This window comes from Spea bombifrons, chromosome 7, assembly GCF_027358695.1.
Source record: "Spea bombifrons isolate aSpeBom1 chromosome 7, aSpeBom1.2.pri, whole genome shotgun sequence".
NCBI lineage: Eukaryota > Metazoa > Chordata > Amphibia > Anura > Pelobatidae > Spea > Spea bombifrons.
In genome coordinates, this window is record NC_071093.1 from 11,055,197 (window position 1) to 11,072,886 (window position 17,690).

The following is a 17,690-nucleotide window of genomic DNA, read 5'->3' on the forward strand; positions in this document are numbered from 1 at the left end:
TAACAGCTAATACCGAAAGTGATTACTGGTAAAGGAACATTGGGGCATCACAGATGCTATAAGCAGCCCATAACATACAGCAAGGATTGTAAAAAACACACTCCAGTGATGCAAATAGCCTAAAACTGAGTGCCGTATATCACAAAGCTGTCAGGAGTCTCAGAGTCACCAATATAGGATGGGTTTTAGTTACAGTAGGGGAACATTTCTTCCTATTCTATGAAATTCCTCCGTGTCTGTGTTCGGTTTGGATGAAATTCGGCCAGCATTTTCATTTTTCGGAAATTCCATTCGTCACGACAACAAGAAATAAACGCCTAGAAGAAGTTGAATAGGGAATTGAAGACCAATGGATAGAATAAAGAGGGTCACAATTAGCTTAGAGTTATAGGGCTAAGGATAGTAGTGGACTTGGAAATGTTAATTTTTAATAGGTGTTATTAAGGAAGTATCAGTTCTTTCACTGTGAGAAATGGAAAGCTGAAGCTCACCAAGTCTCACACAGAAGAATCTCACTCTGTAAATGCTCAGATGCAGCACAGCAGTGTCACATAAAGCAGTCCCAGTGAAATGAACGGATCCCCTGCCTGCTCTGCTCTTATATAGGCTCTCTTCATTCATAGTCTGCTTTTTATTCTTGGAAAGATGCAGCACAGCCATTGGACAAGCCCTCAGCATGATGTGACAAAAAGTGAGCTGGACAAACAAAGATCAATGTCCCTTCTCTTAGTGCAGGCAAAATGGCGAGATTCTCCTCCTCTTAGTGTAGTTAAACTGGTGCCCGTTTTTCGTTTCTTTTGCCCAATGTTGCATTTGTTGCTTCGTTATTTGGACGAATTCAGCACAAAAATGCATTAGTACGAAAACAAATCTGCAAGTCTAGTGTTAACCAAGTATGGGTTAATAATTCAATATATAGGGAGATTATAGATTTTGGGTATCATTGTGTATCGCTAACATAGATAAGAAGAAATATTTTAAGGGTTAACAATATTTATTGTAACATACAATATAAATTTTTAGTATGATATAATCTATAGATGAAAAAAATATATACATTTTGGTAGAAAAATAATTTAGTCATTTTATTTCAGAACTGAAATAAGGCATGTTGTAGTAGGTATTGTTGTATAAGTGCAATGTAGAAAGATTATATAAATAAACATATATAACACATAGATATATATATTCATATAAGGCTTGTAAGAGCCACACCCACATTACATCATTACATGTCCGTGTCATAAAAGGCTGTGTGGCTTTAGGAAATGGATCACGGGGATATTATGTCATATCATGGCGTGATGTGTCGCCTTTTGGTGCATCGCCTTTTGGTGAGGCCTCTGGAGGCTGTGCTGAGCAGCCTTCATAGTGAAAGTAGGCTGGTTAAGGAGAATAAAGATCTCCCTTGTGAGAAAGTGCTAAAAAAAATACTGAAAATCAGACTGAAAAATCTCTGGATAACTAGGTCTGTGATGCATTACACAACATCATTAGGGGGGGAATCCACCAATCTGGTTGGGGTAGCCACCAAAATTCTTGGAAATGTGAAGGACAGTAGGATATCTCTTTTGGAGATAACGTCTCCTACCCAAGATTACATGTGTTTTACGGTATACTTACTAATATTTTACATGAATGAGAAATCTTTCTCTCGAAAGAACATCTTTTAATCATAATTTTAATCTAATCGGTGTTCCTCGGGTTTAAATTCGCTGTATATTTAGTTCTCTCTGCAAAATTGTTCACTGTGCATTTCCTGACCTCCGATTACGCAATCTGCATTTTTGTAATTTAATCATCTATGCAAGCAGTTTTTAAACGTGTTTTCTCTGTAATAGATCATGGGGTAATGAAGCATAAAGCAAGAGAAATATCTTAAGTATAAACAACATTTTAAATAAAGCTGGGATTTCTGATGCCTTTGCTCATATTGTTAATACGTGTCTTTCGGAATGCTGCCATTACATTTTCACTACTATTTTTACTAATAGATTTAGTTGGTGCTATCCTTTAGTAGCCCAAAGACCATGGTGATATTTGAGGCTTAATGTGTTTTGCCCCAGATGTGCTTTATCTGGTGCGAAACACATTAAGCATTTTGCCCCTGGTTGTCTGTTGTACAGGTTGTACCCCCTTGATGGCAGCCCTGAAAGATGGTGCTGGGAGATGACATCATACTACATATTCAGTGAGAGACAGGGCAATTTTATTTATTATCTCACTGACTGTACTGCTATATGACATCATAAGCCAGCCGCTTAGTTGGCACAGGGAGCAGGGAAAGATACATCTCAGGCTCCCCCGACTAGACACCAATGATACAGCTAGTATGGGATACAGAGCAATTAGGCCCAAAGCCTCAAATGCGATTTATGCATTAAAGATGCAATTTGTTCGCTAATCTCACTAAATTAATTAGATATTATTTAAGATGAGCTTGGTCCTTCTTTAAGGAGAAGCTCAGAGTGTTTGAGCCTTCTTAATGCAGTTGGTAAATTGCAAACTCCCACTTTAGTGAATAAAGCCTAGAACCCTGTTACAAGTGTACCTTTCTGCCTCCGCTGATGGGAGTTATCGTTTGCTACCTGAAGAGCTACAGTTCATTGTTGCCGGTCTATACCATTATTAGCACAAGTAAAAGGACAGAGTGATTCCAGCATGAGCTGAATTCACATTAATAATCAATGTTTCATTTAAATGAAAACATCAGAGCGCGGAGTGTTGAGCATTTGGCCATTAGGGATAATTGACTCATTTATTTGTATTAGTTATGCATTTGTCAATACAGGCCTTTTCATAGCTTCGTTATGATGAATTAATAGCTATTCCTCTATTTCTATAAAAGGAATATTGCTCTTTTTTTGCAAGTTTTGCATCAGCCTGCTATTTTTACTATTCTCCCCATGAGTGCTTTCTACCTGGTAATTTAATTACCTGCATCAAATCTGAAAGGCAATAATACGCATCTCCATCTTATCCTGTATAACCACAAGACTGCAAAGCTTCTGTTTTACCCGTCAATCAATGTGTTGTAAGCATCATGGTGATTTACACCTGTCACTAAGCTTTATGGACCATTGCAGGCCATAATCCAGACAATGTTTTAATTGGGCAATTTAAACTAGGAATCCCTGAGCGATTACGCAGCCCTGGGCAATTTAACATGTATTTTCCAAATTTGTTTAAATCTCTGGAGAACGGAAGCCGGACACCCGGTCTCAATACCTCGCACCTGCCCTGGTATCACCAGGTTAGTGTCGTCAATCTCTGGGCAGGGGGAATGGTCTTTAATCACGCAAAATCCCACCTATCCCCCCCAAAACCATAACTGTGACTTACCCCCCATACACAGCTAACCCCTACCTCATCACAGACACGTCCCCAGGGGGAGCTCTGGGCAGCCAACCCTAGGAAGCTCCCAGATACTTCATCGTCCAATAGCTATGTCCGTAAAATATTCAAATAAATAATTTTTGAAAATATAGATTATTGTTGTTTTTATACAGCTTCTAAATATAGATCAGGCATCCTGAGAAAACATCTTGTGAAGCAACATATTAAAAAGGAAAATTCTGCTTTTTTCTGCTAATTTTAGCGTATTTTACTGGATATCAGTAGCTGCTGGATGGAGTCACCAGATCAATTCAGATATAATGCCCTCTGCGCAGCAGAATATCTATAACGCAGAGCATAATTGACCACTAAGGTGTAAATTAAATCAATCATCTTATTATCTCTGAAGACAAGTGGAAAGGAGAGAATGTATGTTATTTATCATTGTGTGCTTGGTGTTGAGATTGAATACGTTTAACCATGTAAGGTATTCTTCGTATTTTTTCTGCTGAAAGGTTGTCCAGCTGTTGATTAACCCTTTCCTGCGTGATGTCCGAGAAACAATTGCTGGATAACTCATATAATGTCAAAAGAGGCGTGCTGTGAGTACTGCCGAGCTAAACAGATAAGAAAGAAAAATTTCCTAAAATTTCCTAAAATGTGTGGATAATCCAAATAACTCGAAAAAAAAATAATAATTTCAAAATATAAGTATTGCATACAGTATATAAATTGTTCAAACATCACAGTGTTGTGTGTTGTACGAAATTATTTTTTAACCATGCGGTGTCCAAAAGAAGGTAGGAAACCTCATTGATATATTTAAGGAATTTTCACATTCAAGTCTAGTATGACTGGTAATCCAGCACCGCTATTATAATACCTTTGTTTTTATGGTAATTCTTACCCTATGTAAAAGATAGGTATGACATCAGAATCTCTCAAAGGGACAGTCACACAATTTGTCCATGCCTGTTTTCTTACATTTCTCCAGTCACTAACTGTGTTTATGACATCATAAATAAAGCCTCATGTCAATTAAATCTTAATTTAAAAATACTAATACTAATACAGAAAAGCATGAAATTGTACACAAAGACGAATATTATGTCATATTCTCTGTACAGGCGCCAGGTATCATTAATTGACTCCAATTTTCAATTTTTTTTCTTAATTTTTTAAAATAGGAAATTGTCCATCCATCTACGGAGCCTTTACTAGTATTTGTCAGTCAGCGCTAATATAAACTTGACTTCATCACTGCCCAAAATGACAGTTCTCCTTTTGTACAGCCACCCAAACTAGTGGCCCTGCTTTCATTTCCCGGCTATAGTCATTTAATTCTGCTATAGGACAGCTTGATTAATGGATGTCCTTACGCGGCCTGTTCCTGATCTCATGAAACTGAGTCCCCTTTACTTCAATTCTTACAATTGCTCTTTTTCACTTTAATTAATAAACCTCTTGATTCGTATTTTGTAATCACAAAACTCTCACCATGGAACTAAATATATAGCTTAGTTTACAAATCCCATTAAGAGACAAAAAAAACTCACTTGGACAAGATAGAATTTAAAAAAAGATGGATTTCAACAAAAACGCCACCTATTTTAGAAAGGAACAGTCTGCGGATAGATTTACAATGAGTATAAATAAAAGAGTGCAGACCGTTTAAAATTAACAGTGACAACACTTTTGTAAAGCAGGCTGTGTTTATGATTTCAGCCATATGGCTTATTATCTGCCTGTAACATTTCCACTTTATCTGTGCTAAATATATTTTCCTCCCGGCTGTAAAGAATCAACACCCAATTGAACACTGCTTGATTTACTGGTTATAAAATGGCTATTCTTATTGTTGAGATCCCACAGTTCCTACAATGTTATCATCCCTGTGCATGTGGTCTGTGTGTTTGTATGGACAGTTGTGTGTATGTGTATGTCTCATCATGTTCATTACTACATGAATTGCCCTGCAATTGTTGATGAATAGGGCTAGTGTTTAGCCTTGAAGACAGCATACAATGACAGAATTCTATGTTTAAGGTAGACTACATTTAATTCTGGATTTTAATTTAAATGTCTCAAAAACATATAAAAGCAACAGGACCACAAGGGATGTATGTAGGATATTTTACATTCATTATATTTTATATCTTCAAGAAAACCTTGGATGATCTATGCGTATATGACTTGTGATTGACAGATTACCCATGTGACAATTTCGGTTACAGTCCAACACCTTTGAACAAGTGGGGGTCCCAACTCATTCATGTATTAACCTGTTCGCAACCTTAGGATGAACTATTATATCCTGTAAAGAGGGTTTAACAACCATTAGGACGTAATAGTATGTCCTACATTTTTTTGTGTTGACAGGGAGACTTAATGATATCCTAAGGAGTCATCACATGTGGATAGCTTCAGCACAACAGGGGTCCATGCAAACACTGTTACACTTACAGCCTTTGAATGCTTGAACTTATTAAAATAGAATTATACATTCAAATAAAAGATGAAAATGAAAAATATATAGACCCCAGTGATGTCACCAATGCCTTCAGTGTGGTGTGCAGAAGCAGTTCATTAGTGATGTCATTAGAACCCACAACATAATTGATTCCCCTTTATCTATACTAAAACTCAACCAAATATGTCTTTATGGACCCCCAAACTGTTCTCACATAGCATTGTCCAAAGTGTCTTGGTATGCTGAAGCATTAAGATTTTCCTTCAGTGGAAGTAAGAGGCTCAACTCTGATTTCAATAATTAAGAGGTGCGTCCCAATACTTTTCTTCACAAACCAAGGTCCATAAAGATATGATGATGAGTTTGGTGTGGAAGAACTTGAACTCTATTTTGTTTAGTTACATTGCAAATGAGAAAAGCTGGTACATGAAGGCTGGCACGCGTCAGATGCAATTTTGTATTATTTACAACTAAACAATTGTGGTTATTGAATTTCTGTGCAGTTTTACCTAATTCTTTCTTCCCTGCTTATATGCCTTCTTTTCCTGCACACAATCGCTTCTGTGCTGGCACCATTAGGGCTACAAGGGGAAGACCAAGGACGTAAGATTGGAGATACAAATGCACCTGTCTTCTGGTGGCCTCCAGGACCCCAATACTAATCAGGGCTTCCCTTCATACACATGGTCCCCGCACCAATTCGGACTTGTATGTTACTAGTTTGTTCTTGTTTTATTGACAATTTTAAGACAATAACGCCTTGTTGTTATCTTAAATGTATAGAACTTTAGCTTTAATCTGAATAATTTGGGCTAGTCAGGCGGACATTGTATTTTTTTTCTGATTTCCGAACAGAATAAAAATTAAAGAATCAATGTATCTATGTGCACCAGAAAACTAACAAATGTGATATGCAGATTATTTTGAACAATGAGCTTGGAGAATAACAAGATAACCAGAGAGGAGTTGGAGTTGGTGATAAATGCCTTTTATTTGGGAGGGTAAATGGCTTACAGGCAGAGCAGTCAAATGATTTAGTTTTCCTTGGGCCAGCCTTCAGAGAAGGGGAGCCTAGAATCCCACATCGAGACACTAAAGAACCTTTAAGCAATGACAAGCGGTTTGTGGTGACATCTTTTCAGTGATCAAACTCCCTGATAGGAAGGTACAATTTAAACAGCCATCACCGGAAAAGTATTCAAAAAGACCTGACGAACAAGATTATTACAGAAGCTTGTTTTAATGCTTTCACACAAATCCCAGGTGAGATTTATTCATCCATGAAAATATTTTATCAGATAATGGGATTGATAAAATGTGGGAATTTTGCTGCAATTGATATATATTTTGTTTTATGGTGGCTTGCAGCTCTTAAAGTTTCCTACTTTCAAGTAACGAATTGTGATATATGTATGTATTGATATAAATAATTTACAATAATTGTGTGTGTGATACAATGCGGCACAATCTGGTATGTAAGCAAAACTTGTAAAAACCAATAATGAACTCAAGATTGATACGTTTAGTAGCCTTTTGGTTAACATAACTTACATTTGTAAAGAATGTCTACGTATTACTGTTGAAACCCACCTATGTCATAATGTATATTGACGTTAATTGTTATAAAGTAAAATGAATCAGTTCTTATGATTGTAACAACCTCTAGAAGGTGTGTGCTTATTTTCCTCTGCAATCAATCTATCTATAAATCTTACTACCATCGGACCTGCTTATGTTTCTGTAGAACCTGCAACTCCTTGTATCCAGAATACAACTCTTGATGTCCACAATAGTATCTGTAGTCATATTCTGCAAATATTTTTCCATAAGAAGAACTTTCAATTTGCTACAGTTTTCATTATACAGCAAGACAAGTTCCATTGTAATTGAAATACATATTTCCACCTCTAGACTATTTTACTAGACATTATCGCCATGTTTAACAGTGAACATCAAGTTAAAGATGTAAGAATATGACTGTTTCTTGGCCTGTACACCGATATTACTGTCACTATGATACATTAACAAGGAACACAACGGCTCTTTAAAGTACTATTTGCTTTTGTCTGTTCTGCCAAAACCTTAGACATGAAAGTAAGTATATACAAGGAAAGATAAGGGATGCCGCTGTATAGATGATTGTGTTTCTCAGCAGTAACAATATGCATAAATATGGTATCAGGGATATGGTCTGCTCCATGCTACCAAAAATGCATTTTTATCACCTTGTCTATTACTAGTCTGGGGTTAAAGACTTCAGAATCCCCTAATGATGTCTGGATATCACCAGGTTGATGCAGTGATCAATAGTCTTAGAATCCAGGATTTCCAATGGTTGATAGTATCTCTTCATTAGAAGAGCTTTAGTTGGTTATTTGGATAACATGCATCCCATCAGAGTCCGATAATTCCAGGGGATCAATCTCTATTGTATGCTTTTGTTTTTCTCTTCTGTTTTGCCTCCTCACTTCCCTTGGGAGACAGTTTGTTTAATCCAGTCCAAGAATGGAATTGTAGGGTTTCCTGCCATCTTACATGGTCGAAACATAGACATTTGATTTCTCCCACCAAGCAGATATTGAAACTTGCATGAGTCTTATATCATGGTTTTATGGTTTCTTGCCTGTCATACAGTTTTCCATTGCTGTATCTTCTGGAACAATAACACTTCCCTAAACAATTCACGTTGTCTACCAGGAATGTGATCTCTGGGGGTTAAGTCTACTAATGGATGACTAGCATTACCTTTTACGTAAATCCACATAAAAAACCCTAGATGAACATGAAAGAGGAATCCAACACAAATCTCAGAACCAGGAGGGAAAACATGTCTTTTAATATTTTGCAACACAATTTATGAAATATGCACGCTATAAGTACACTCTATGAGTCTATTCACTTACAATTAATGAAGTTCCATAAAATACTTAGATTAGGCATGTCTGCTCTCTGTGGAATTGCAGGTGGGATTGTCATGAAAATGAAGATACAAAAAGAGCATCTGCCTGTGTAATTTTCTTTTCATGTCCTTATAGGTGTCTTATTAAGGATTTTGAAAAGAGGCCATCAGTCATTCATCTGCTGGAGCATCCATTTATCAGACAAGCACATGGCAAAGAAGTAGCCTTACAAAGACAGCTGGCCAAACTCATTCAGACACAACAACAGTCCGGCTCCATGGCTAAAACGAGGTGCGTGAATCATTCACTGGGCTATTGCAGTACCTGAGCGGAATAATGCATTTAATATAAACCCTACCCACTAACACACAGCAATGTATATATAAATACACACACACACACACATATATGTATATACATACATATATACGTCTGTAAGTATGATAAATCTTCCGTTTTAAAGTTTGACGCAAATTAAATGGACTGTGTTGCTTAAAATGTATTCAAGAATAAAAAGACAAAAGTGTGATTGTTACAGAGTAATTTTGGAGCAGTTTTAAAAATAATCTTATTACCATAGTATTCAATGCATTCCTTTGGTTGCTGTGATTGTAAGACATTTTAAAACAAAAATATTCCCACTAATTCATAGTTCTACTAGTAATATTGTCTAAGCAGAGTTGCAAATGTACAAAAAAAAGGTTTTTGATATAAATCGGCCCCTTTCTCCTCTGTGACATCACCATATGAAATGTGGTTTTCTCCACGATCATATATCATTTACATACGGCGCCCAATTTTGATTAAGAAAAATGGAGTTTAATGAAAGATGAGACCTCTGATTTATTGAGCTGCTGACACTTCCTCCTGTAGCAAAACATATTTACAAAAAATATAGATAAAAATACCTGAATTTTTTTGCTTGGAAAACTCAAAGCAATTATATGAATCTGCTGGTTAGATGGATACTGATACCACCGTACTTGCTTATTTATTTTAATTTGGTACTTTGATTTATCTATATATGCCTGTGTTTATTGCTGTGCTGTGCATTATCATTTATTTAAATCTGAAATATTATAGGCATTAGCAATATATATAATCCGATACCCAAATATAACCATTATTTCTTGTGGAAATATTGAAAACTTTTAAAATGATATTTTAATGATTAAAGAGCTTTTCCAAAAAGCTCTTATTTCAATCCCCCATGTTATCGTTCATGCGTTATGCCTGCACCCATGTGTTATCCACAGGGTGGCAGAATTTCACTACTCGAGAGATCATATTACGTATCCGATTCATTATTCATCTGAACCGATGTGCTGTTCTACCTCTGAATTGCACCAAAATAACAAACAATGTTTCCTAGAGGTGTCACTACTGACCCCAAATGTAGCCTGCTAACATTTAGCTGACGATTCCGCTGCATGTTTTTTTTCCACTGTAATGATATTTGTCTAAAATGTCATCAGCGTGGTTATGCGACTCCTGATTTAGCTGAACTACAAAGGTGTTCAGTGAGCAATGAGTGAAAATAGTTGGTTGTGTTTGAAGACCAAAATACTGCTAGTATTAATGTCATTTTATGTATCATATATAAATATAAATACATGCATACACAACGGAATAATCATGAAGGAAGCCTAAGGTGATGGTGCGTCAATGGGGACAAAGAGCCTAGAACCCAGGTCAGATGTAAAATTTAAATGGACCCTTACTCACCTAGCACCCCTCATCACAGGGCCATCTAACACATTGAGTGACCCCATTGAGTCCCACCTCTGCAAACAGACCGACCCTGTTTGGGGAATTGGGGCTGGCCCCCTTGCACCTAGGGATTAGTAATGAATAGTAATGAGAAATGTATTACTGATTTGACCACAAAAACAATGTTTCCCAATTGTCTTTGTCAAATGCACAGTACAAATGGTTAAATACTAGTATCAGTATCATAGTACCAATACTTTATCCACCAACTGCTGTTTGCTTCACTGTCATATAGCAAGATGCAAGCAGACAGTGCTAACATGCAGACGCGCATGGTGCTATTCATCTTGGAAAGGAAAAGGCCCCAGAAGCAGAATTTTCCTTATATATGCCATGCAAAATGTATTAATGAATCCTTTTAATTGGTCACACACACATGCGCTGTATGACACTAAAGGGTAGGCGGACTTAATCTACCCCACTAATGAGATTGATATATATGCTGTAAATGTACACGTGCTTTCTTTGTGACAATGAAAGAATGACTAGTGTGCGTGAAATAACTCCAGCGCTGAAAAGTGGAAACATATTTGAAGGGTATTTGAAACTGTACAGTACATCGGCCATAGATACCAAAGAAGTTCCCCCCGAATAACACAATTAAAATCATACAGATATTAAGAGACTAAGAAGAACTGAGGCCTTGTGTGGTGTATCGAGGCCTTGTGTGGTGTATTGACCACATTGTGTGGTGTATCGAGGCCTTGTGTGGTGTATTGACAAGATAACCAAACACAAGGTTTATATCACAGTCTGCTACGAAAAGAAAGTGAGGCCTGAAGATCGAGTGGTCACCTCCAAAACAAAATGTCCCACAGGGACCAGTGACGTCCATAGAGTCATTTTCACAGACACTGGTGTCCATGTACACTTTGCCTGATAAAATATTTCTTGATCTGGCACGCACTTGACAATAATATGTTCTCTTCATGCTTTACATTTTTTTAGCCCTTCTTACATAACTGTCAAATAATGGCATTCTGAGTCATCCTCTGTACCCTTCCTAGGGATCTGCTCCCCTATTATTTATTCCTACTCTCACTGATATAAACTAGCAAGTCAATTGCTGGCAGGCATCACGTGATCTGTATTTCACACATCTTGGTCACATTCTTACGTTCTGCATGAGTGACCTGCAGGCGTCTCCTGAGCTGTTTATGTCAAGTACTGTTATTTCATGTTTTCCCCCAGCTCCCTTTTTTTTTTGGATTGTAATTTGTGCAAAGGAATTTCCGGAAAGCATTATTCTCAAGGCCGAGGATAGATTATTTTGATATTTGTGGCAAATATTATTCAAATCAAATAAAATCAATATTTTTTTAAAAAAAATATCTTAAGAATAATAACATTTTGCAATGCATACCTTTTTTTTTTTTACAAACCTTGAAAACGTGTGTATTGGCTGAGATACAGTACATGCTAAATTCTGTTAAGTAATTTTGGACATTATAGATGGCACCAACAGCATTTTGGATGTCATTGAACATTACTGGTGACACCAAAGTGATCCATTTGGCACCTCTAAGAGATGACTGATGGAAAAGGCATTAGAATGTTCTGGTGCAGCATTTTGGTCACCACTGGACACCAAAGTGATCTGTTTGGAACTTTCATCATACGATCGATGGGAAAGACATTGGAAAGTGTGACAAATTTATCACGATGTTAATTACATTTGTTCATTATCCATGGCATTATTGCCAACAGCAGTTTGTTCATCATTGGTGACATCGAAGTGATCCATTTGGAGGATCATCCTGAGGCCATCCTGACTTTGTAGCCATACTAGTAAAAGTAGCAAGGGTTGAGAATGGAGAACAAAACTAACTTGCCACATGTTATATTCCACTACTGTGGAACGTCAAAAGATAGATAAGTATCACTAGAGAAAGATCTGTTCATAGAGATCCATTGGTTTTAACCTATTGTGACCTGAATGTCACTTGATTATTAAACAAAAACAGTTGCTGCTCGTTGTTCTCCATGGATCTCAGCATATATTTAGTTATCCTGTTTACAAAGTAAAACAATTATTTTACACTTCAGCTAATTCCATTTCCAGATCTCTGCACTGCACAAAAATAATTGCCTACAGCTCTAATCTTAACTTGCATCTAACCTCTATGAAATAAAGCAATACGCCTGCATGGTCTGTATTCCCCTCTGCTTACTCCATTGTGTAAAATGAACAATACATCTAAAAGAATACAGGAACATCTGAGATTATATGAATGATAGATAATTATCTATATCTATCCGTAATCATCTCACAGCTCGTGAGTTTCTAAGAGTTGAGTTTTCTTTGACATCTATAGATTTTAACTCGAAGAAATCTGAATGCAGCGGAATCGGTCCCTGTTGGCTTCATTATGCACTCGTTTAAGGAAAATGCTAGTACTTGATATTTTCCCCAAGCCATTGGCATTAACCTCTACACTATTAATTGCTCCTTTGTAGTCTGTGTGCCACTTGATTTGTAATATTCCATCACTTAGTAAAATCGGGTAGCGTGTAAAGAAATTACTAGTGGCAGTAAAGCGCAGTCCTATATCTCAGGACCCTACTGCAAAGGGACAGCTGCCATGGGTCCCTAAAGTAAGCCTTGACCAGCTGCCCCTGATGCCCTTCAACCTCAACCTGGGGTGGCCCTGATTATGAATGTTTTATATCTTGGGACTATGGCTATTGTCTTAGTGGAGGACTATTTGTAGGTTTTATTAAGAAAGTGTCTGTCAGGAGCCGTCATCACGGATCAGTGTTAAATGCTCCACAGCAGGGGTCTACTGAGCTTCACATCTGTGATTCCTTCTCTCTACAAGTTAAAATATCCAACCAAAATAAAAAGCACAAGATGAATTAAATACTCACCTCTTGTAGTGGAACCACGCAACTGATCTCGTCATCTTTTTGAGTTATTAATGCTGTTTTCTCACTGAATGGACTCTGAATAGTAGCTGAATAGATCGCAGATTTCGGTTAATCAGATTAAACTGAGTTAGCAGATAAAATGCTTCTAATTCCGTAACATAAAGAGCAAGATTAAATCTGTTGCAACAAGCTCTGTGCCCTGTACAGTCACATATAGTGCATTAGAGAGGAGTCATGCTTCAGGAAGATTCGATGTTCAAAGAGGCCTTATGTGAAAGAGAGAGGTAACTACTCTAGAGCTGGTCTGGTTGAGATAACCAGATAACCAGCACAAACTAAAGAGAAGGTAATGTTACTTTTTTCACCTTTAAAAAATGTTTTTGTTGGTGTTTTGAGTGTAGGAGATAAACTGTTTTCTGTAGGATCAGACTGGGGATAGCCAAGTGTCCGTGGCACTTTAAGATCAGTGGTTATTAAATAATGTACATGCAGCTAGATTGGCGCAACATGTGTCACAGCATGTGTCGGCATGTATCCAGTGGTCAATGCACCCTGCAGGTGGCAAACTGCCTCTGGGGCAGCAGTACGGGTAACCATGGGATGTTATTGGCCAGCAGCATCTGCCCATTCTGGTCTGGTTCTCTGCTGCTTCCAGCACTCTGGGGAGTTGGGAGTCTTGCTCGGGGTCCTGTTTCCCCATTTTGTCACCAGCAGACGAAATAGAAAACAGTAAAGAAGAGCATCAAGCCACAATACATCACATGTTATGTGATATGTTACCTCTCTGTGGTGTAACATGTTCTCTAAGTTATTATCCCTGCCCTTGGGAAAGGCTAACCCTCAAGTTCTCCATAATTCAGGGTACAGCAGCACAAGCGCTTGTTTAATGTCCATGTGCACTAAGATATGGAACATGCTAACCTACAATGAAAGACTCTATAACTGCAATGCTTCCAAGGACGCTCCTAAAATCAACCGGGTTGCCAGCTTGGTTTGACCTTGTTGGAAATCACTAAAGAGAAAGGGTTCTATCACCTAAACATTAGCAGCCTGGACTTCAAGGAACAGTGAGTGCTCACAAAATCAAATGACCTTGTATCCAAGAAGGCGATCATTACTCTCTCTCTGAACAATAAAAAACAGTTTGTGTTTTACATAAAAATCTCTTACCCTCGAAGTAAATGCTAATTCTAGATAAGCAGGCTGGTCAACATAACTATATAACCGGGGATGTCATTTCATGGGTAACAAGACTTATCGTTATAATCAATAATCATTTGTTGTATGTATATGTGATTCAATCGAAGGTATGAACGAATGAATACCAGGCGGCAAAATGTTCTGCAAACCAAGGAAAACAGCTGTCTGGATGATGATTTAGTGAATCTGGAGGTTTTGGAAGAGGTAATATTTATAGAAGCTGTGAAATGGCTCATCTGTACAGTATATCTATCATTTTCTTATGCTCTCAGATACTTAATGTCTGTGAGGTTTGTTATTATGTACCCTGGCTTTAGGTACACACATTTTCTAGAGAGTACTGTGGACTGTTCCAAAGCAAAGAGGAAGAATGCCAATAGTTGGTGACCTGGAAGACTTTAGCTATAGGATGTGAAGACACTAAAATAATTCTAGCCGAGGATACTATAACGGACATAACGCGAAGCATGGGCAGGGCATCTCATACATGTTTCCTTAATTTCCCATGATATCTTAGTGAACGTTACTTTGGAATCCGACCGTCAGACCATGTGGGTAATTGTAACACTCCTTATGCACTTCAATTTTTATAGCAGAGAGTCGTGGCAAGAGGCGTTAGGAGAGAAATTGTCCTTGGAGTGAGTTATTGGGAGGATAGAGCGATAGGGAATTTTCAATGAGGGGAACAAGTGCTCCCATTTGTAGACCCCTGCGCCCTAAAATGTGATGACGGCAGCTTCTACATATATCACAACAAAAATAAGGAAGGAACTTTTTGATATTCTTAATTAAGTGAAAAGGAAAACATGATTAATATGTTGTGGAATTACTGTTTATCATAGGGCCAGGTAGGGTTGGATAGCTTTTTTTCCATTCTATACAGGAAATCATCATTTAAAAGTTGCATTTTGTGTTTAGACAAATTTCTTTGACGAATATTAAAATAAGTTGGATGATCTGAAACATTTACATTTGGCAAAAATAGAAAAAACAAAAAAACAAAGGGGGGCAAATCATTTTTCACAGCACTGCATGTCTGGAAGCCACAAAGAACAGAAATGTTTCAGGCACGTACGCCATAACTTTCACATACTTCAGGGCATCCTATGCTGGTCAACAAAAATGGCCCACGTGGCAACCCAAACAACATGGTTGCAAACATTTTGTTGATACGGCAGTTGATGTGATGGGTTTTAGATGGAAACTGATGTAGTTTATTTCTGCAGAGAGATTCGTGAAAGAAAAAAAACCCCTAGATTTATAACAAATAGCAGCTTTATATTCAGAATCTCATATACTGACTGCAGTTTTTGAATGCAATAAAAATAAATAACAACAGAGATGCAGGATGAGCGAGAGGCTTTGCTATCAACGGGTCATCGATCTATAAATCTTTCCGTACACAGAAGGCAAGTGAATGTTAATGAGATCTAATAATTGCAGAATTATCAATGGTTTATTGAAAGATTGGCTCATTTGCCTTTTCTCCTTGTTTTAGGAAACCATAATTCATCAGTTACAGACACGTTATGCGGATTTACAGATTTATACATATGTTGGTGATATTTTAATAGCTTTAAACCCCTTCCAGAATCTCAGCATTTACTCTCCCCAGGTAAGAATAAACATAAATCCTCCTTCTGAGTTAATCTGCACTAGAAAATGAACCAGTTGTACTGTAATATAGCCTACAAAACTGTACCAAGGCATACTCTGCCAAATCATATCATACCAAAGCATTTACCTCACCAAACCGCATTATACCAAATCATACCATATCATACCTTACCAAACCACATCATACTGTACCAAGCCAAACCATAAGATATTATATGTAACCAAACCTTATCATACCAAACCATACCTTTTTATACCTCACTAAACAACACCATAACATGCCAAACTGTATCATAGAATAGCATACTAAAACTACCAAACCATGCCATATTATCACAAAGCACTGTAACACCAAAACATACCAAACGCCACCGTAGAGTACCATACCATCCCATACCAAACTATTCCATGACATTCCATCCCAGGTATAATCCAAGGACTTTTGTCACAGTTTAAATGCAAAATATCTTACTTCAACTCCCCAAACAAATGCTAGAACATCCAAATATGCTAAATCATTTTGGATGCCAATTATGGGTTGAATGTTACATGCTCATTTTAATGATGTTGAGAAAATACCTAAGTCCATCAAGTTTAACATTTCTCTGTATTGAACTTCTACTACCATTCGCCTGCCCAGTCCCGGACTCTGTCTCAATCCTCCTACAAAGAAGATGTATCAAGGATAGATTGTATTTTATCCTTGAGATTTTGGGCCCTTTTTAAATATGGGCACCACGTCTGCCTTACATCAGTCTATCGGCACTATATCTAGCTAAAGATCAAAAATAGTGGTCTGGCCATAAAAGGTTAGCTCCCTATGTACCATTGAGTACCCTGGGGTCTTGTCTACCCTAATAGTGTTTAATTGTTTTTACCCGTTGTCATGAAATAAACACTCCAGTAGATCTTCTGTTAACTGCTTTATTCATGAAACATCTAGCATAACTCACAGGCAGTGTCTGTCATGGCTGCTGTCAGTTACCCTCCCTCTGGAGTCAGTTACCAATGTGACTCCTCCCACTCATTGTAACTTTATTAGCAGGCCTGCTCCCATGACATCTTCCTCCTTAAAGAAATAAGAACAAACACCAGCAATACATAACAATATAAAAGGTACCATCAGCAGGGAGGTGGGTAATATGCATATATTTTAAACTAAACAACAACATATTCCTGACTTGGGCATCGGGGTAGACTACCCTAGCCCCCAGTAACATAGGGATTATTCTGCCCATTCTTCATGTTACTGTACTAACTAAACATTATACAGTTTGTGTCCCTGTAACGGATTGGAGGTTTCACCACTCTGCCGCTGGAAGTTGTCTTGAAGTTATTGGAGGCAGCAGAGACCTGGGAACCTCCTGGAACAACTGTATTACGCTCTGGTTGCGAAACTGGGCATGGTCCACTATCTGCCAGTGGAGTATCAGTGCAGTGTTCCCCAGGTTGTTCTCTGCAGTCTAAATCTGGAATAGCTTGGAGATGCCTGCGGCACCTGTGTTGGTCTGTACTACATAGGAACGTGG

General features: G+C 37.7%; 1 protein-coding gene across 1 annotated transcript in view; it reads left to right on the forward strand.

The window, feature by feature from the left end:
* MYO3B (myosin IIIB) overlaps nt 1-17,690 on the forward strand; it is a 111,085-nt gene that overhangs the window by 35,459 nt on the left and 57,936 nt on the right. Inside the window, exons 9-11 of the mRNA XM_053471783.1 lie at nt 8,842-8,997; nt 14,652-14,748; nt 16,043-16,159. Of these exons, the coding sequence (XP_053327758.1) occupies nt 8,842-8,997; nt 14,652-14,748; nt 16,043-16,159 (370 nt within the window). The remainder of the gene's footprint in view (nt 1-8,841; nt 8,998-14,651; nt 14,749-16,042; nt 16,160-17,690) is intronic.